Source organism: Dendrobium catenatum, unplaced genomic scaffold (assembly GCF_001605985.2).
Source record: "Dendrobium catenatum unplaced genomic scaffold, ASM160598v2 fragScaff_scaffold_292, whole genome shotgun sequence".
Lineage (NCBI taxonomy): Eukaryota > Viridiplantae > Streptophyta > Magnoliopsida > Asparagales > Orchidaceae > Dendrobium > Dendrobium catenatum.
This window is the reverse complement of record NW_021318754.1, coordinates 519,552-541,198: the sequence shown is the minus strand read 5'-3', so window position 1 is coordinate 541,198 and position 21,647 is coordinate 519,552. Positions and strand designations below refer to the sequence as shown.

Here is a 21,647-nt window from a genome sequence, read left to right as displayed (position 1 = left end):
GCAGGACGACAGAACTAACGGAGCTCGATGGTCGCACCTCGGGACGACAGAGGCCGGAGGCTCATAGCTCGTGTGCTTCGTCGGAGCTTGGTTGGACGACGGAACTCACGGCTTTGGACGACGAACTCGTGGTTTTGAGCCTTCGACGGAGTTTGAGGGACAACGAAGGTCAGAGCTCGAGTCATCGACGATCCACGTAGCTCGGGAACGGCGTGGTAGCTCGGAATGATGTAGCTCGACGAGCTGCTCGACTCGACTCGTTTCCTGAGACGAGTCGAGCTCGAGCTCGGTATTTGGCAGTCGAGCTCGACTCGAACACCCCCTGGCTCGAGCTCGACTCGACTCGTTTGCACCCCTACTCAAGGCCAACATGGTTAAGCCACTAAAGATGAATACAAATGAATGACTTTATCATTTGGGTAGTGCCTTGGATGAAGGCTAAAGTTGGAGCAATTATTACGTCCAGTCAAATCCGAATGTATACTGAGCAATGCCGAGTGCTCAATACCAAGTTTTAGGTGACGTGACGCGTGGTTATTGGTCTATGAACGCATTCGGTGACCGGACGTAATAATTGCTCCTAAAGTTGGGGGTAGAGAAGAATTTGAAGAAAAATAATACTATTTTTTGTTTTTTACACCAATACATTAACCTATAATATCTATATATAGACATTGATAATGGTGTGAAGTCTTGTGGAACATTTTAACATAAAACTAGACTAATCCTAATAATCTCTACATTGGTGTAAATTTTATAATGAATGTCAAAGAACTAGTTTTTCACAAGAATTTGTGCCGCTTCAATTTAATCGGCTTCCTACACTAACTCCAAGAGCAAGCCCTCCGAGCTGAGGCCAATCCTGGTCACGCCCAACCTCCATCATGTGTTTTGATCCCCGACCCTATCCGCGGTCCAGCCCGTTTTAACCCACGTGCGACAGTGTTCGTCGTTATTCGTCCTATGATCTACATGCACATGCCTTGTGCATCACCTGTTCCCTTGCGGCTTGCCCGTGCTCCAACATAGAGCACCCTCTAGCTCACTAATCTTACCCGGGCATCCTCGCGCACTCCAACAAATCTAGAAGGAATGATCTTGATTCCTGCACTATTAGTTACAACATCTGCAACTTTTTTTTCCCTTTATAAGACTTCTTTCCAAGACCGAGAAGGAGCCCTATCTGAATTGTAGCGTTGCTTCTTCTGGTTGGACCGACAGTCACCACCAAAATTTAATCACGCTTGATAGTGTGTAGAAGATGAAGGAAAAATAAGAATATAAAGAGCCAAGATCAATAAGTGGAAGAGAATTGCTTGGGTAATCAATTCTTGCTTAGGTACATCTTATTAAAATGCAATGGGAGAAACAAGGATTACAAGCAAGAGGATAAAATCATTCCTAGATATCATGCCTAAGTCACCCGTCTATCTCAAGCCCCAAGCACTCCTATTGTCTCTTGTTATTTTTTTCCTATTCGGACTCTATCGGTCTATATGCATGACTTGTCCACCAATTTAGCATGCATGTCTGCAAGTAAAATACCAACATGACCCTTGCATCTCTAGCGCGACATCACTCTCCCGCTCAATCCCGCACACCTAACCGTTGAAATCGACATGCCCACGTGAACATCCCTATATTAAACTCATAATTTTGAGGAAAACAAGACTAAAGTTTTATTCAATTTTTTCCACTAGTACATCAACCTATATCATCTATATATAGGCATTAACAATGGTGTGATATCTTGCGGAACAATAAGTTAACCTAAAACTGGATCAATCCTATCTAATACTATTTATTTTCAGCCTATTCTTATTAGTGAGTAACAAACTAATATCTTCACGAAATCACATCTTCCTCATTGATTTCATGAACCCTTTGTTAAACTCAAATTGATCTCTTCTATGACCCATTAAGTTTACATGATTGTACTATAATTACTTGTTTAATCCTTTAATAGGAATCATTAGGATATTTTATATTGTTTCGACTTCATTGGATGCTCCTTACATTGTCTACAAACATGATTTTTATATGTTTATAAACAAAAAATTTACTTTTTTTTTATTTTTTCATTTAATTATTTTATTACAGAAAATGCTTTTTATTTAATTTAAGATTTACCTGAATATAATTAAATATCAATATTAACTTCGACCCGTCAAACTTTTTTAAAAAATTCATTAAAAAGTTATTTATATTTAAAAAATAAAATTAGCTAAATTTATTTTTTGTTAGTCAGTCACCATCTGTATCTTTTTTTTATTTAAGAAAATTAATTTAATTTTATATGTAGAGACCCAAAATGGTTCCAACGATTAGCTCCGGACCAGTGGGCTCCGCTCAACGGGCTGCGGGACCGTTGTAGCTTCTGCCATTAATATTGTTAAAAAGGGCACGTGACCGCCGTCGGTGATTTCCCCGTTTCCCGGTGGAGGCAAACATAACGGAATCCGTTCATGGCGGTTTTAATTGTAATGGGATAGACGCCTTTAGCCGTCACCGTTTTGCCTTAAATATTTTCCCGAAAAGGCCAAAAAAACACCTAAAACCAAAAGAAGGGCTATTTTTCGTATTACAACCTTTACTTTTAAGTTATTTTACAAATGCATTATTAAATTTATAAAAATTAGTGAGAAAGCATCAAGAAAGTTATAGTTAAACAAAATTATGATTGTTATATGAAAAATAAAGCAGATGTGAAACTGTATCAAATATATTAGATTATTTTGTGCGGACACCTAACTGTCTGGAGGCGAATCAGACTTCACCATGTTATCTAGTACACAATGGGTACACAGCCACGGTACACAACAAAAAGGGTGATGTGGCATCCTGTGATTCGGCTCCGAATGACGTCTGTACCCTTAGGGGCTTATGTATATAATATATTCAATATGTATAAGATTCTTATTGTGATTTTAAAATCTTATATTTAACTAATAATAATAATAATAATAATATTTACCGGAAATCAAATTGTCAGAATAAACACTCAATGATTAATTAATAATTAAAGAAAAAAAATTAGAATATATACATCTATACAAAGCTATCTATCAATGAGTGAAAGACACAAAAAGTTTGAGGATTTACAGCCTAATTTTCATTAGTGAAAGTGTAATTACAATGAAAGTGAAGAAATAAAAGAAAATTCGGATTAACGACATAATTACAATGATTAGTTCTAATGGGGGTTCCGTAGATAATTCTATAAATTAGCTGGATTTTTAGACTTTAGCGCCCAATTAACTGCTTTTTTTTTTCTTCCATCTTGTTCTTCTCCTCCCTTTTTCCCCTCTTTATATCTTCTGCGAGAGAGAGAGAGAGAGAGGTGGAAGTGGCGGCAATGGCGAAGTGCTTCAACGGGTTGCCGCTGTTTACTTTGAGTCTTATTGTGCTGCTCGCAGGCGGGCTCGGATCGACTTGCGCCAGCGGCGGGAAGATCTCCACTGCAAGGTGCATTCTCTCTCTCTGTCTCTCTGGAATGCGTTCTTGCATGCCAAAACAGAGGGTTAGTGATAGGGATTATATGATTTAGACTTGGCATTTCTCATAAAATTATGCAATCGATCTATGCAATCTGGGGATAAATTGGTTCTGTTCTGTGCAAATTCGAGAGTTTTTTCTTCCATTTCTAATTTTTCTTCAGCTCGTTGTACATTTGGAGAGTTCTAATTATCATCTTCTGAAGAAGAAAGCTCGAGAAAGGGAGAACGGATCTGTGAGAACACGAACTGAAAGAGGCATTGTCGTTTCTTTGCAGGACCATTAATGGAACTGCGAGTAGTAGCTTAACCAAGGCGGTGGCGGCGATAAGAGGCAGATCTCCTTCCTCAGCGAGGTAGTCTAATATAAAAAAACTATGTTCAGATCTGCGTTTTTTATTCTCATCTTCGTCGACGGCGAGATTCTGTTCTTGAGATCTGTTCACGCCATTCCCGTTAGTGTTCGTTTTGTTTGTTACCTCATTCTCTCTGCACTCCTTTCGCTTTCTTTAGGACGAAAAAATAATAATATAAACAAAAACAAAAAACTATGCTCCTTTAATGAATTTTTTTTTTTATGCTCCTTTAATGAAATTTAAGGCTTAAGTTTGCTGAAATAGGAATTTAGATGGTCTTCAATTTAAGTTTTGATGTTTCCAACTTGATTTTCCGTTGAGATTCGTGCCTGTAAAAATAATTTTTTTACTGATATATAAATGTTTATATGCAAGAGAGATTATTCTGTGCAGTATCATAACGCATCGGGAGGGTAATCGATTGTATTTTAAATGATGTGACGTGTTCGAATTAACCTCCTGAGCTATCTGGATATCACACGTTAATAATTTATCTATATGAAACAGAATTTTTTTATTTGAAAAAATAGTACTATTATTTAAATTCTTTAAAATTTCCCTTTTTTATTGTCGGTGAACTTAGAAAAATAATTGAATTAAGATATTTTTTTTAATTTTTTTTATATGACAAATTTCATAGTAGTCAACGACAGAGTAGTCCTTCCCTCTATGGCCCGCTGGTCAATTTTGCGTCCCTTCTCTCTCTCTCTCTCTCTCTCTCTACGTTTCAAAAATTGATCAGCTTAGGAAAGTACTCCACAAATTTCTAATTACGGCATAGGACTGTGATATTTATTTATTTATTTATTCTTCTAAAATTTCAATTTATTTTTATTAGAATTTATAACATGAATTATGTTGGGTTTAAGCCTCAAAATTTAATTTAATTATGAGGATTATTTTGGGATTTATGATGACAGTGAAGGGATTGGACATTTCTGCTCTGCTTGTAATTTTCATATATCTATCATTTTTCTTAAATTTAAATATGATTAATTTGCTTTTTAATTTCTATTTTTCAATATTATTCTTAAATTTTTTTCCTTGCAGTTTTGAGCTTGAGCCTGTGATCGGCGCGGTCGATGATCCAGAGATTATTGCCATTGAGGTTCAAAAGTAATCTTTCCAAGCTCTCTCTTACTCACAGTAAACAAAAAGAATTTTTTTTTCTTAAACATTTATAACATTACTTCTATTATGAGCTTTTTTTTTGTATTTTAAGTTTCATTTGAGACAACTTTCTTGCTACTTTCAAAAGCAATTTTTTACTATAAAAATTTTTTGAGCTAAAAATTTTTATACTAAAAAACTGCTTTAAAAAAGTTATCTCAAACGAAACTTTAATGAACTAATTGTGAAAGCTAATGCTCATTGGTACCTCTATTATTGGTAATGTTATAAGTATGATTAAGCGTATTGTTTTTTTTAATGACACAATACTTAAAATAATAATTTCTTTTTTATTCTTTAAAAAGTAGGATAAAAATAGCTCCGTTTTTTTTTCCTACCCACCAATAATACACCTATTCACATGATAGTTTAGCCCCTTCTCTCTCCTCCATTGATTGCGTCGGTTACCAAAGTTGTTGCCTTCTATTTACTCCCTCTCAACCATAGCGCGCGCGCATTATTGTTACTCTCAGAATTTATTTCTAACCTGTACTCCTCTTGCAATCAGGGCGATCAACGCAACCGCGGCAAGGCGCAACCTTGGCTTCCTCTCATGCTCCACCGGCAACCCCATCGACGATTGCTGGCGCTGCGACCCCAACTGGCACCTCAACCGCACGCGGCTAGCCGACTGCGGCATCGGCTTCGGCCGCAACGCCATCGGCGGCCGTGACGGCCGTTTCTACGTCGTCAGCGATCCCAGCGATGACGACGCCGTCACCCCCCGGCCGGGGACTCTCCGCCACGCCGTGATACAAACCGAGCCGCTCTGGATCGTGTTCAAGCGCGATATGGTCATCAAGCTTAAACAGGAGCTCATCATGAACAGCTTCAAGACTATCGATGGCCGCGGAGTCAATGTACATATTGCCAACGGAGCTTGTATTACAGCACAATTTGTCACTAATATAATTATTCATGGCTTGAATATCCATGACTGTAAGCCGACCGGAAATGCCATGGTGAGGAGCTCGCCTTCGCATTATGGATGGAGGACGATGGCTGACGGCGACGGTGTCTCCATTTTTGGTGCCAGTCATATTTGGGTGGATCACTGCTCGCTTTCCAGCTGCGCTGATGGGCTCATTGATGCGATCATAGGATCGACAGCAATTACTATCTCCAACAATTACTTCACGCATCACAATGAGGTATGATTAATTAAGAAATCTGAATTTACAGGTTTTAGTGAAAAAGTCCTACTTGTGCCTAGTCAAAGAATCTGTTTTTGGCGTTTCAGGTGATGCTCCTTGGCCACAGCGATTCTTACGATAGGGATAAAGCGATGCAGGTGACCATAGCTTTTAATCATTTTGGGGAGGGTCTTATTCAGCGAATGCCAAGGTAACTCCTTTTCTTTGTTTTCCTTTTTCCTCTCTGCAATTTCTTATCAGTTCATCATCAAAAAGAGATTTTTCTGCGTTCAATCCAGGTGCAGACATGGCTACTTCCATGTGGTGAACAATGACTACACTCATTGGGAGATGTACGCCATTGGTGGCAGCGCCGAACCCACTATCAACAGCCAAGGCAATAGATACCTTGCTCCGGCTAACCCATTTGCCAAGGAGGTTACGAAGAGGGTCGTTACAGATCAAAAGATTTGGAAGGGCTGGAACTGGAGATCCGAAGGGGATCTTCTTCTCAACGGCGCTTACTTCACTCCCTCTGGAGCCGGGGCTTCAGCGAGCTATTCGAGGGCGTCTAGCCTTGGCGCCAAGTCCTCTTCCATGGTGGCTTCAATCACCTCCGGCGCCGGAGTCCTTTCTTGCCGCAAGGGAGCTCAGTGCTAGTCAGTTAATTCTACCTGTGCTGCCAATGTCATAAAGTTTTTATCTTTTGTTATTTTTCCTCTGCAACAAAATTCTCAACCTCCCCCCTGCTTTCAGTGTAAGAACTCTAGTGGAGGAAGCAGGCGAGGAAGCGTTGCTGGTGTTCTCATTGCCCATTGCCTGTATTTTGAACCGCAACATTGCTCCATTGTTTGCTAAATACTTCTTCTGCCTCTTAATAATTATAAGACAGGCCTAATAAAATTTGTTTTTATTATCATTAAATATATATATTTGATAGCGAGGTATCCATCTGCTATGAAAATTTTACACAAAAAATTTCATAGACTTTTTCAGGATTTAATAATAAATTAACTAAAAAATAATGGACAGTGAAGTTTTGAATGACTTACTAGTTTAATAAGTAGTCCCCAAATAATAAAAATTACATGTCTTATGGGAGATAATGAAAAAAAAAAAAAAAATGTAAGCTAAGGATATGATCCTTTTTGGTTTCATACATTAAATATGCATTTAACCTATTTATAAATAAAAAATTGTAAATGAAATGAAACTAAATTAAGAAAACAGAAAAATTGTCAAAACTATCAAACTCAAAATTTTCATGAGACTGAAATCTAAAACAAATATCAAAGTCTTTATTTTTTATCGTTCTAACAAGCTTTGAACAGTTATTTCAATTATGAGAGCTAAGTATATGCTTCTAACTTGGGGAGAGTCTATCATCCAGTTCTTGATGTTTTCAAGTTTTTTAAGCTTGCAAATCCAATAAAATCTGTTGAAGAGCCTGCTACTGTAAATATATACAAAGAAAATATTCAGTTTTTACAAATCAGATAACTCAGATTGCCATGGAGGATCATAGGCTAGTGGGGGCACGCGCCCCCCCATACTATCTCCGCCACTGCTGGCGGCATGACTAATCCTCGGCTGACCTAGACGAGGCGACCACTCCATAAACCTCTTGGCCCAACCCACTTAAGAGGTGCTGACGCTTGAGGGGAATGGAGCACAGGTTAGAGAGTTCCCAATCGTACTCGCCCACCAACCAAACTAAGCATTGGTGGATAATATATTTTCTATAACAAAGAGAAAAAGAATATTGGAGATCTTAACTATTTATAATTAAATTTGTATTTAAAATTTAAGAGATTAAAATAAAAATTTTATATATTAAACGGATCACGTGAGGTGTCGGTTAGTTAATTCACCAATTAAGAACTATTATATGTAAAGCAAATACAATGATGAGTTGGTGGCCATCAAAGATGTATTAATAAGCATTTATTTGACAATAATTGCACGGCTCTAAGAAAAAAAATGCAACTTTTATCGAATAAAGCTGACAATTTCTTTTCTGGGGAAAAAAAAAAAAAGATAAGAATAAGTAGACTTTTAGCCATTTTGTTCTATCATCCGCTTGTTTGGCAAGAAATGCTTTTCCGTATTTCCTTCTTGTACTGTATGTACTTTTTAACCTTCCAGCAGTAAATCCCCGTGACATGTCACTTTATATTAATACAGCTGTCAAAAATTTTTTTTTTGTTTTGTTTTGTGGTTTGAGTTGAGCCAGAATTGATCAAATTAGGCTTTATAAATAGCTCACGAGTCTAACTCGATTAGCTAATGAGTTAAATTTAATCTAATCTCGAGTCGACGTTTATTTATCTTTTATTTTTTTTGTTTAATTATAATTTATTATAACTGTTGCGAGCTAAAGTATACGCGGTGATAGAGCTAGAAAATTTCCATCTAAGCGTTGTACGGATATCTAACACACAAAAAGGAGAGAAATAACACAGGTTTTTTACGTGGAAAACTCTAAAAAGGGAAAAAATCACGGGGCCACGCCTAGTTGAAATAATTCCACTAGTGTTTGTTTGAGGTATAAGAGGCTAACTCATCCTTAAAAGTTAGGACGATCAGATTACAATGCTTCACTTTCGGATTATAATCCAATAACAAACAAATTGTGTATTCGAGCTGAATTCAGAATCGTTTAGAATTCATACATCACTTGGAAATCGGGCAGAGTTCCGGCGTCACTTGGGCGTTGGGCAGAATTCTAGCGTTACTTTGGTGTCGGGCAATTTCCGGCGTCACTTTGGAAGAATTTCGGCGTCGCTCGGGCGTTCGGCAGAATTCCGGCGTCACTCGGGCGTCAGGCAGAACTCCGGCATTACTCGGGCGTCGGGCAAAATTTCGGCGGTGGTCGATGAGGAGTTATTCCCTCCTATCATTCTCTTTTCTTCTTCTTGCTTGGGTCTCCTCTCATGAGAAATGATGGGCCTATTTATAGATATTCTGGAATATCATGGCTTCTAAATAGGTGAGAGATCAAGGGTAAATAGAGAGTGGTCGGATGGACGGCCGATATTGAATCCCTTGATCGTGTACCGTTCGTTAGATCTTTGAAGGTCTTAATGATGTCAAAATTTGGTGATCTTGGGCTCATTGGATTTGTCTCGTTGAGCCGCTCGATTCGACTATAAGAACGTCAATTTCGACTCCAATAAAATGTGCGGAGTCCAGACGTAGAGTTATATCCAGGCTCCAATAAAATGTTGACACATGGAGTGGACATGTTGATATTCATTTGGATTTATTTATTTTTTTATTTTATATATTTAATGTGTCCGTGAAACTTTAAGTCAAGCTAAACAAAAACACAGGTAAAGCGCAGTCAAAGCGTAGTAAAAAAACACAACAAAAGAGCAATCAAAACACAACTAAAGTGTAGGTAAAGCGCACAACAAAAGTGCAACAGAAGTGCACTTCATATGTCAAATTTTAAGTGAATGTCCGGACTCCGCACCTAATAATTTCTCCAATGTCACGGAGAAATTTCCCTAAAACCTTTCGTGTGGCCTTAGCACCTCGATCCTAATGCTTAGCAACATGACTAAGAAAGCTCTCTCTCTCTCTTTTGGTTGCAACACAAAACGGCAAATATGTTACAGGAATAAAATGAAACCACTATGGATTCAGAAGAGAACGATGGGCTTGTCCTTGCCTTGTTCTTGGAACTTAGTATATGTATCTCGCATATAGGGTTAGGTACAGCGGCTTGGAAAGGGAAATTGTCGGTTAGATATGGCAAAGAGTTCTCATCATCCCAGCCTGGATATCCAGCTACTAATATTATTTCATTTTAGGCAAAATAATTGGAGAGAACGATCGATCATTTGGCTTACTATTATGTTGAGATAATGGTAAGTATTCATATATCATCAATATAATTAAACGAGTTAAATTATGTCTCCCAAACTAAATTATTTAGAGCAATTTTTTTGTATGTTTGTAAATTCAAATAACATTAATTTGTTTGATATATTTTTCATAATGATTTTAAAAATTATTGAGTTTATTTTAAGATAAATGTATAAAAAAAATTAGTTATTCTAATATTTTATTTACCTCTTATAAAATCACAACTTTAACTTTATTTAGAATAATTTTTTTTTTAAATAACTTTCTCATACAAAAATTTCTTAAATTAAAAAATTTATATTACAAAATTATTTAAAAAAAAAAGACTGTCCCAAATAAAATTTTGTTTAGAATAAATTATACTTTTATGTTTTCACTTTTAAAACTTCCTTTATTTCAAAGAGAGAGAGAGAGAATATTAAGAATTCGTTTGAAACAAATTTATTATAGTTTTCTAGAACATTGTTTTAGTAAAAAAAAAATTTAAGCTAAATATTTTTATATTAAAAAATTATTTTCAAAAGCAATAAAAAAATCCTCCCTAACGACGCCTAAATCAAAATTTCAATGCAATATTTATTATTATCAGTTAGATAAAGAACCAAAAAAAAAAAAAATTCAGCTTCTCCACTAAAAAAATAACTTTTTATTGAGCTAAAAAAGAACCTCTTTAAAGAGTTGATTCAAATATACTTTACACTCATCATAGAGCTCATTCAAATCATCATTCTAAGCTTCTGAACAGCCTCAACAAATGCAATGAGACCATGTTGCTCACAACAGTGAAGAACTAAATTTATTAAATAAAAAATAAATGAATCGGCTGGCTTAATTCTTTACATACAGGCAAACCAATATAACAAAAAAAACAGCCAAATATCCATAATAACTGGAGGAATTTGGGAAGATGGTTTGTTTCTTTAGAAGAGAGAGTTGAAGGTAAGGAATGTGGCAGCAATGGAGACAATGCAGATCAATACAGAAGGAAGAAGGGTAACATTCAGGAGTTTGCTTTCACCCAAGAACCCAGCCAATGTTATCATGCCATCTGCAGCAACCCGAGCCAATGTCCCGGCTTCCGTCGACAGAAGTCCGCCGTTGTAAGTTCCTCGAGCAAGCCGCGAAGACATTACTCGAGACAGGAGGGATAAGTTGACACCTGGAAGCAACAAAGATGAGAGTGCAGTTTAGATCAGAGAAGAGACAGTTTATGTATTTTCTTTTTAGTTTTACAGCCTACACAATGATGGAAGCATGAAATTTTGATTAAAAAATCAAAAAGTTTGAACTTCAAATGAATTATTTACCTTCAAGGACTTCAGCAGATACAAAGGTGATGAGTGCAGAGGAGACATATTGGATCACTGTATAAGAACTTGTAACATGGAAGCTTAAGGCTATGCCTAGTAACATCATAATCTCAGATGCCAATAAGATTTTCCTGTAAAATAACAGCTTAGGGATGATCAAGAGATTGTTAAGAAATATTATGGTATAGACTAAATACAAAGCTAACCATGGTATTCAAGATCAAAAGCTATCGAATAAGTTGCAACTTGTAACTTCATGAACTTTTTTTTTCTTTCTTTCGAGGTTTCACAATATCTTTTATTCTGTTCCTTTCATTCATGATAATTACTCATTCTGCAATGACATTTTCTATCAGCTAGTTGTAATTCAGGATACCAGATGGTTAAAAGCTAATGAAACAAAGCTGCTTCGAAGTTGTTTGTAAGAGCAATCTTACAGAGCCCTCAAATTATGAAGCTAGAGAAACAAACACTTAATCTTTTTTTTTTTTTTGAACTAAAAATACTAGGACCAAAAGGAGGAAAATGTGTTATCATAGGGTGTCAAATAATATTTTGGAGAAGCTCTATAAAATTCTATCCAATGAATTTGCCTCAACTTTCTTAAATCATGCACATTTCATAATAAAGATCACGTTATGTGAATCAGATTTGCTGGGTTTGTGAAAAAGAAAACCTATATGATAAAGCATAAATTTTCAGACGAGAGGATCTCCAATCACCAATATATCACTCAAGACTACTTTGGCTCAATTTGACCAAACCAAGTTCCTAAACATGTGTAAATATGCTCAACTATGCATCAAACAAACTCGAAATGGTAAAATCAAGTAGAATTGCGGTCCAAAAAGACAAACTAGTCCCGACCAGGTCGAATCCTCCTAGACTAGACTGACTAGGCTTGGGTCAGTTGTCTTTCATGTGCATGCCTCAAGCTCGTGCATGTGCATGCCTCAAGCTCGTGCATGAAAGAGGGAGCAAAGGAGACATCAGGAGCCCCAAATGTATAAGGGCCGGTTGAATTGATTCAGCCAAACCATCTTCCCTATTCGAGTGGTGAGCGAAAGTGAGTGAGCCGCTGTAATCGATTCAGTAAGATGAGAGCGTGCGGCTGTGAGCAGGAGGGTGTCTCCTCATGCGGCTTTAATTGAAAAAAAAGAAGAAAAATGATTCGTGTGCTAATGCATGGTTTGATGGATTTGATTGGAGGAAACATAGAAGAGGAGTTCATGCGAAAACTGAGGAAGAAGAAAAAATTGTGCACAATCTTTTCATCCCAACCTGATAGAGATGAATGATGAAGAAGAACCATAAGGCGTTGATCAATTTGATGGAATCAGAGAGAAAAAAGAAATATTTGTTCGGTTTCTGTTCAATACAAACCTAGGAGGACAGAGGGCTGTCCAGCGGCATTGATTGAAGATGAAGACAGGAAAAGTTTCAGCGGCTTCGATCGAAGATAAGGAACAAGAGAGAGAGCGTCCTGTCGTGCCAACTTTTCAATTTTGTTTGACAGAGATTGAAGGATAGAAATAAGAGGAAGTCGCTTCGATCATTTTCAATGAAGTTGAAATTGGAAATGAAATATGCTTACGCTTTGGTTCAATCTGACAATCAATAAGGAGACACAACTCAACTCATACTCGATCACATTCAATTTTAACATCGTAAAAACTTTTCCACAATGAAATATCAATTAATCATGTAAACATTATTGTACTTTATTCCATTGTTTTATCTCAAAGTAAGTTTATTCATGTGGTTCATTTAAGATAATCAAAATCAACCACAGCTACTTGTCACAATTTTGCCATCTAGAGGACGTTAACCAAAGAAAACCCAAGGCCCTGAAGATCATTGCGTGGCCAAATTATTACGTCCGGTCACCGGACCTAGAAAATAGATCCGGACATCCACTAAAAAGTTGCCACGTGGACTGCGCTTTGACTGTGCACTTTGGGTGCGCTTTGGTTCGCTTTTGACTGCGCTTTACATGTGCTTTACCTGCGCTTTTGGTGCGCTTGACTTAAAATTCTGCGGACACGTGTACATTCCACGTGTCAAATTTTTAGTGGATATCCGGATCTATTTCTAGGTCTGGTGACCGGACCTAATAATTTGCCCATTGCGTGACATACTGCTTCTATAACCAATCTACTTAGGTTCAGCATTTTGAATGTCTTCAGCATTAATAATTGTTGAATGTTGCATAAGGAGTCAATTATACTTTAAATAAATATTTTCTAACTACTGATAATGTTAGCTTAAGCCAATTCCTTTTCCACTTAACTGTACAAAGAGGTTTCAATGAAAGCTAAATTTGATCTCCCCAATACTTTAAAATGTAAACAAATACAAAACCCTCAAGAACCTATTCAAAAAAGATAAAAGGTACAGTGACTCCAACAGTTAGGATAACATCTCAGCATGAAACTTAATTTACCTGTCTTCAAACAAGTTGGATATGTAACTTCCCACAATGGCATTAACAGGAAGAACCGTGAGCCCTAGAATTGCAAGAAATATAGCGACAGAACTGGTCGTCCACTTGAAGTAATATGACGTAATGACACTTGATTCTGACAACAAAATCTCGATGCCAAATTTGAGCATGAAATAGATTAATAGTTGAACCTGAAGAAAACAAATAAATATGAAAATTAAATGATCCCTTAATTTAAAAAGACTGTCAATTGAGACGTTAAAGAATGGATTTCTGCTTAATACATTTTAGTCGTGATACAATTGCTTCTCCATATAATCCTTTTTGTATTATGCAGAAATAAAAAGCATTAAAAATCCAGATTTTTTTTCTCATTTTAGATCTATGATACACCTTGGTATCAAAAACAGACAACGAACCCTAATAAAATCAGCAAACAACAGATTTTTATTGATAACAAGAAAATAAGAACAAGCAAGATACAATGATCCTCTTCTGGGAGGAGAATTTTCTCTCCCAAACCCCACACGCTGTTAGGATCTCTCACAAAATAGTAGACAGCAAGACAGCAAGATGCCAAATTTGGTTCATAAAAATGGTATGACTTAATAACTATTGAGGACATTGTTAATAGGTGTAACATCTATTTGTAATTTTTAGGAGCAGGTCATTATGGATCAAGATTCAGAGAAAGAAAGCAAAAAAAAAAAAACTGATAAATAGTGTACACAACGCATCAATAAAAATAGAGTACAATATGCACTGAATTAGAGGTGTAAATGAGTCGAGCCATGCCTAACTCGATCTCAGCTTGCCTGCCAAATATCAAGCTCGAGCTTGACTAGAGCTCAAAGTGCGTGCTCGAGCTCTACTCGTACAATAAAGAGAAGCTCGCAAGCTAGGTGATGAGCTCGTCGTAAAAGAGCCATTCTACCACGTAACGTGCAAAGCCGAAGAAGAAAAAGACGATGTTGCGTTTTTTCTTGTGGAGCGTGGACACAATCACAGCCGTGGAAGACTTGCGGTTGCTTTTTAACGACAGAGAAAAGACCTCGGGTGACGTTTTGAAGCTCATTAATACCTGCGGTTTTTTTTTTTGACCATGGTTGACTTGCATTTTTTCTTGTGCAGAGAAAAGACCTAAAATGCTCATTAATGCCTACAACTTTTTTACTTTGGGAGACGTTTCATATAATTTTTTTGAAGCTGCTACTACTTTACTACTACAACATTTATTAGTTATAATCATTAATTTTTTTGAACCATTCAAATGTAAGGAAATAATAATTATTTAAAAAATAATTGAACATTCATTCGGGCTCGCGAGCTCGCAAGTCGAGCCTAGTCAAGCTCAAACTCGAGCTCGCGAGCTCGATATCGAGTCGAGTTCGGCTAGCTCGGCTCACTTACACCCCTATACTGGATATCCTTGAAAAAGCAACCAACCAAGCCTCGTAACTGAAAAAAGCATGAAAATTAACCGCATAATAATGCCTATCTGCTCCATAGTACATTTAAGTTTTTTATGACCTCTCAAACAGAAATGTCTCATTGATAAATAGGCTACCATAATGATTTTACTGATATTCATAATGCTTAAAGCACATTTTAAGCAATAAATTTAACTCATACTGAATCAGTGTTCCATATGTTATGAGAAATCTAAGGAACATCAACTGTAAACAAGAAAAGGAAAGTGCAAACCAGCATCAGTCATAGATGAAACAGGACACTCCACTTTCATAATACTTAACCTCTAGTTCAATAATCTCTCAAAATATCCAAGAAGAACTACAAACCTTTACTGATGGTGTAAGGAGCCTATAAGCTGAACAAATAGAATTTGCGGGCATGCGAGAGTCCTCAGGAGCCTCTTCACTATCATCAAATTCTTCTCCGCCATCATTTTCTTTATGTTCTGAATTTAATAGCAAAGGTTGAGCAAGACCGCTTTCCATTTCCCCAATGCCAACATGCCCTATTATTAGAAACATAAGCATGAGCACTAAGCATTAAAAAATATTTTTGTAAAAACTTATCTGGCTAGATTACTTTCTTCCGGACAGATTAGTTTTTCATAAGCCGAAGTGTTATATAAATCATTTTAATATAGTGAGATTGTTAATAATGGTTGAATGTGTTTAAACTATCTAATTCTTAACCATATCGTGTTGTAGCCAATGAAATCAACAAAAAATGAAGTCTATCATCAACAACAATAACAATAACAATAACAACAAAAATAACAACAAGCCTTCATCCCACAGTCCCACTATGTAAAGTCAACAACATGAATCTTTTTTCTCTATTATGTCCTAATAAGAGTCAAATTGTCATTTAAATCTAATAAAAAAAAAAAGAGTCATTTTTAATATTTTACAACCAAGTCTTTTTAGGTCTACCTCAACCTTTTTTAACATAAGCCGGATCTAATACGTCTACTCTCCTAACAGGATCATCGGAAGGCCGACATTTTATGTGACCAAACCTTCTAAGACAACTCTCTCTAATTTGATCTGCCACTGGTGCTACTCAAATATTTTCATGTATATACTCATTTTGCATAAGTCTATCAAATAGAACAAAAAAAGTTAACATTTTATATGTCAACCTATGTTGCAACAAGTAAAACAGCTAAGATCTTAAGCTTTCAACATCCCTTAACGAATAAACCAAAAAAGTTTCGAGACCTTGGTTCCAAGTGATGTTAATAGACAGTGATGGATGCAGAATTTAAAGAGAATGATGGCATAACCAAAAAGCTACCACGATAAATTGACATTATGAGACATTATGAACCAACATAAGTAGAAAATTTTTAAATAAAAAAAGCTCATGAATAAGAACAATCTAAAAAGAAAAAAAAAACCCTCTTTTAATCTAATTATTTTGGTTAAACATATTAAATTATGTCTATCACTTCCTCGTGGCATTAAAATAAAACAATAAGTAATTGATTCTACCTTCGAAGACCTTGTAATATCCTTTTTAATATATATTATAAATGAACTTATAGAAAATAATTTTTTATCTTATTTTACAGCTTTACTTGACAATCTTCAATGAGAAACTACACATTCCGTTGTTAAAGTCAAAATCTCTAAAATTAATACCAATCGAATCAAATGATATATAATAGGATAAATGACATTATTTTATTTCCAGGATTTGACATAAATAAAAGATTATGGAGGGATCTTTAAAAAAAATGATTTTGATGAGCATTATTTCAAAATACTGCAATTGACTTTTAGTTGTAGCTTTTTTTTTTAATCCGTCAAGACAGTGATAGTTGAAAGGTGATAAATATCATTAATTTTAAATTATTGATATATATCTCAAATACATACTGATGAACTAAAAATAATAAGTACTACAGCACCAATTTGGGTAAAGAAGGGGAAAAGATAAGGGCTTTGAAAATTTGGACATGGAAGGGTGAGAAGACTAGTGTTTCAAGAGTTTGGGTGTGGAAGGGGGGTGCAACACACATATATACCACACAACCGCCACTACCCACCCTCCCCTCCCCTCCCCTCCATTGTATCTCTCTCCTCTCGCTTCTTTTTATCTAACTCTCTCACTCCATCCTCTCTTTCTTTTCTCTGTCATCTCTCTCCTATACTCTCTCTCTATTTCTCTCACCCATCACCTTCACTCATTATTTTTCTCTATCTACTTCTCCCTCGCCCTCTCTTGTAATCTCTCTAACTATAGCTCTCTCCATCTTTCTTTCTCCCTCTAACTTTCTCTCTCACTCACTCATCATCTCTCCATTTCCGTCACTATCTCTTTCTCTCTATTGAAACCTCATTCTCTTTTGTCCCTCACCCTCCACAACCTTTCTTTATCTAAATTTCTCTCTATTCCTCTTTCTCTCTCTAATTCCCTTGCCCTTTCTTCTCTATCTCCTCTTTCCCATTGAAGAGAGAGAAATAAAACCTTCTTAACATGGAGGGAAAAATTGTAAGCCTTTAAACAGGTGGCTGAAGACCATAGGTGCCTTTTGTTATGTGATGGGTAGGCCTAGCACTCTTAATGACGACCCCTACACGGGGAACATACCAGGATGCTGCCAAAATTAAATGGTCAAGGAACCTACACATATTAAAAAAAATGAATATAAATAAAAAATAAAATAAAAAAAGATTTTAAGCTAAATTTAAAATTACAAAATGATAAAATGAGTTAAAATTGCAAAATGAGAATAATATTGGACTTATAAAGGACCTCTAATGAACTCGATAGCTCGCCACCAAACTAAGCTTCCCTTTAGATAAAGGGCTTGGCAGGATAACATAACTGCGTAGGACACATCAAATCATTGAAGGAAAATCTTATCACCCATTAAATATGGTGCAAATGTGTTGTAAATGTACAAATGTGATATACAAATGCACAAAAGAACATGCAAATGTACCATTGACTAGCAATCTCATCAAAGATAGTACAAATGTGTGAGTCCCATTAGTATAATATAAAATATACTTGTATGCACGAATGCATCGCCAAATGTACAAATACGCACACAAATGCGTCAATAAGCGCATATAACACATCAAATGATTGAAACTAATTTACCTATAAGATTCAAGATCTCAACATTTTAATTGCACATGAGGAAGCTAATACTATGTGAAAAAATATAGTTAGTAATATTAAGAATATTGCAAGGTATATGCTTGGAGTATCAAAAAGAAAAACTTATAATAGTAAAAATAGTTGTCGGTGGAATAACAATGAGCAAAAAAAAAAAAATTTTTTTGTTATATAAATTAGTTTAGATATAAAAACTCAAAAAAATTGGAAAAGATGTAGAAACACACGTAAGGAGTCTAAAAAAAAAGCATGTGATGCAAAGATTTTAGCTTTTAATGATTTATATAATAGATTAGATACTAAGGAGGATAGATGATGAATGTATAAATTAGCTAAGCAAAGAGAGAGGAGAAGGATCTAGTTCAAGTGAAGTGCATTAAGGATGAATATCAAAAAACATTTTTATTAGAAGAGAATATTCAACATAGGTGGATGAGATATTTCAATAAACTTTTCAATAAATATTTTAAGAATACGATTGACTTTAGTGACCTTAGCATCCTAATTGAAAAATAGAGATTTTGCTAAGGAGATGAAGGAATTTATTGTCTCACTAAACTTTTTAATGTAATTTTGAAGACAAAAAATATGCCAGATCAATGGAAAAAGAGTGTTTTGGTTCATATTTTTAAAAATAAAGGTGATGCATAAGAGTATGCGAATTATAGAGGAATTAAATTAATATGTCATACATTAAAACTATGGGAGATAGTAATTAAACATATATTATGACGTGATATTAATGTTTCTCAAAATCAATTTAGATTCATACCGGATAAGTCTATTATGAAAGTTATACATTTATTGAGAGGTTTAATGAAGAAGTATAAAGAGAATAAGGACCTACATATGATATTTATTGATTTAGAGAAGCATATGATAAAGTTTCAAGAGAAGTGCTTTGGAGAAATCTAGAAAAGAAATGAGTCAATAATGCTTATATTCAAGTAATTAAAGATATGTATGCATGAGTTGTTACTTGTGTTCAAACACAAGGTGGCTTGACCAAGTATTTCATATTTCAATTGGATTACAACAAGGATCAGCTTTAAATCCATATCTTTTTTCTCTAGACATAGATGCTCTTACTAGACATTTGCAAGAGGATGTACCCTGACGTATATTTTTTGTAGATGATATTCTTTTTTGTTGATAAGACTAAAGCAGGAGTTGAGAGAAGACTTGAAGTATGAAGGTCAACCTTATAGTCTAAAAATGTTCATTTGAATAGATCTAAAATTGAATGCATTGAGTATAATTTTATTAGTAATAGATCTAGTGAGGGGATTATAATCTTGGGCAATAAAATCATTAAAAAGAGTGTACGTATTAGACATATTGGGTCTATTGTTCAAAGTGATGGTGAAATAGATGAGGATATTATTAGTAGAATTCAAGTTAGATGGTTGAAGTGAAGGAATGCATCGGGCCTATTAAGTAATAGAAAAATACCCCTCAAACATAGTAGAAAATTCTATAAGATGGTGGTGAGACCTGCAATGCTTTATGGTGTAGAATGTAGGCCATTAAAAGAGAAACATAAAATTAAGTTAAGTGTTGCAGCGATGAGATAGCTCGGGTGTATGAGTAACTTTACAGTTAGAGACAAAATGCGAAACAAGTATATAAGTGAAAAGGTTGGCGTAGTTCCACTTGCAAATAAGATTATAGAGAGTCACCTTCAATGGTTTGATCACATAAAACGTCGGCCGTCCAATGATCGAGTTAGGAGAGTAGATGTATTAGATCTGACCCAGATAGAGGTAGACCTAAAAATACTTGGTTAGAAAATATTAGAAATGACATTTGCTTATTATATTTAAATAAAAATTTAACTCTTAATAGGACAAAATAGAGAAAAATGATTTATGTAGCCGACCCCACATAGTGAGATAAAGGCTTGTTTTTGTTGTTGTTGTTGTTGTTTTTGTTGTATGATCCAACCGATACATCGAATTCGTAAACCTAAGGTTCGACAATACTGCACAAATCAAAATGAATGAGAATTTAAATTTCAAATTCAATCTTTCTTGAAAGCACTGGGGTTCACAAGACTTGATCCAAATGAATGAATATACGACTATGAAACTCATTAATATCTTTAGTTTTACATTCACATTAAACCTTCAATGCTTTTTACAAAAAAAAAAATCATAATAAAATGCAAACTCTTGAGTTCAACAATCATATAATAATTCAAAAAGTTGATGTTTGAATCTAATTCTCTATAGCCAAGCAAATAAATTTGATATTGTTCAAATAACAAAATAAAGTTATTTAAACTCAAGAGGATATTACATTATTTTTAAAATGCCCTCAAATTTTTAAGTTTATTATTTGGAGCTTAAATTCTAATGAACTTTGAAAATTTCATACTTATCAAAATTTAAGATACTCAACTAAAATCTACCACTTATATAACTTGAAGCAAAAATTTGTTCACCTTTCGCAATCATTTATCAAATGTGATAAATTTAAGAATAATCTTAGCTTACAAAGAGCAGATATCTTGTCGAGCGTATCATTAAAATTCATTCTTAAAATAATCTCTCGTCAATAACGGTGTGACATGTGTCTCATAACTAGTAGTCTTGCCACTAAATTGCATCACAAGTGAACGATTATGATCGCGCCCTTGATCACGTGGTTTTGCCAAGAAATGACAATATTAAATTATGGTCACGGTCAAAGCCCGCAAGTTCCCCAAATGCTTAAAACCCTTAAGTAATGAATCATAGAATATACCTGATAGAGCATAAAGCCATTTGTTCGCTAAAATTGACTTAAATTTATCTCCTTACATAAACATCCAACCCAAGTTTATAAGACAACCTTGGACAAAGCAACTTATTGTTGGCAACAAGAATCATTCGATCATGTTGGATCAATAAACTCCTATGACTAAGTAGACTAAGGACCACAATAATCCGAGACGAAGAAACAATATGATCTTATTCGAGTTGATTACCACTCCCCCCCCCCCATCAGTGCTAAGTGTAAGGTGATAAATTTTAAATTTATATTAAATTTACTGTTATTATAAGCTCGGTATTTCGTGTCTATCTACCGATTAGCCTTAAATGACAGTTATTTTTCGCCATTATGAGAGGTAATAAACCATATGAGCTTGCACATATGAGAAACATAAAATAAGATCAAAAAGTCCTCACAAAATGAAAACGAAATCTCTATGTAGTGGCTCATTTTAATCTAATCTACCTTCTAAAGATTTGGATCAGCATTTCCATTAAAAGGAGAGGATGGGGCTCAAA

General features: G+C 35.3%; 2 protein-coding genes across 2 annotated transcripts in view; one reads left to right on the top strand and one right to left on the bottom strand.

Moving 5' to 3' along the window:
• The first annotated feature begins 3,274 nt into the window (after positions 1–3,274).
• Positions 3,275–7,039, top strand: LOC110105129 (probable pectate lyase 8). Its single transcript, XM_020834502.2, has 6 exons — positions 3,275–3,465; positions 3,773–3,850; positions 4,901–4,966; positions 5,529–6,171; positions 6,261–6,364; positions 6,453–7,039. Exons 1-6 carry the CDS (start codon positions 3,356–3,358, stop codon positions 6,811–6,813), a joined length of 1,362 nt encoding a protein of 453 aa, XP_020690161.1. The 5' UTR covers positions 3,275–3,355; the 3' UTR covers positions 6,814–7,039.
• Positions 7,040–10,793: 3,754 nt separating this feature from the next.
• The window catches only part of LOC110105121 (SPX domain-containing membrane protein Os06g0129400), a 43,446-nt gene continuing 32,592 nt past the window's right edge, over positions 10,794–21,647 (bottom strand). Inside the window, exons 9-12 of the mRNA XM_020834493.2 lie at positions 15,576–15,754; positions 13,777–13,967; positions 11,331–11,464; positions 10,794–11,182 (exon numbers count right to left, since the gene is read on the bottom strand). Coding sequence (XP_020690152.1) covers positions 10,944–11,182; positions 11,331–11,464; positions 13,777–13,967; positions 15,576–15,754 — 743 coding nt within the window. The 3' untranslated portion in view covers positions 10,794–10,943. The remainder of the gene's footprint in view (positions 11,183–11,330; positions 11,465–13,776; positions 13,968–15,575; positions 15,755–21,647) is intronic.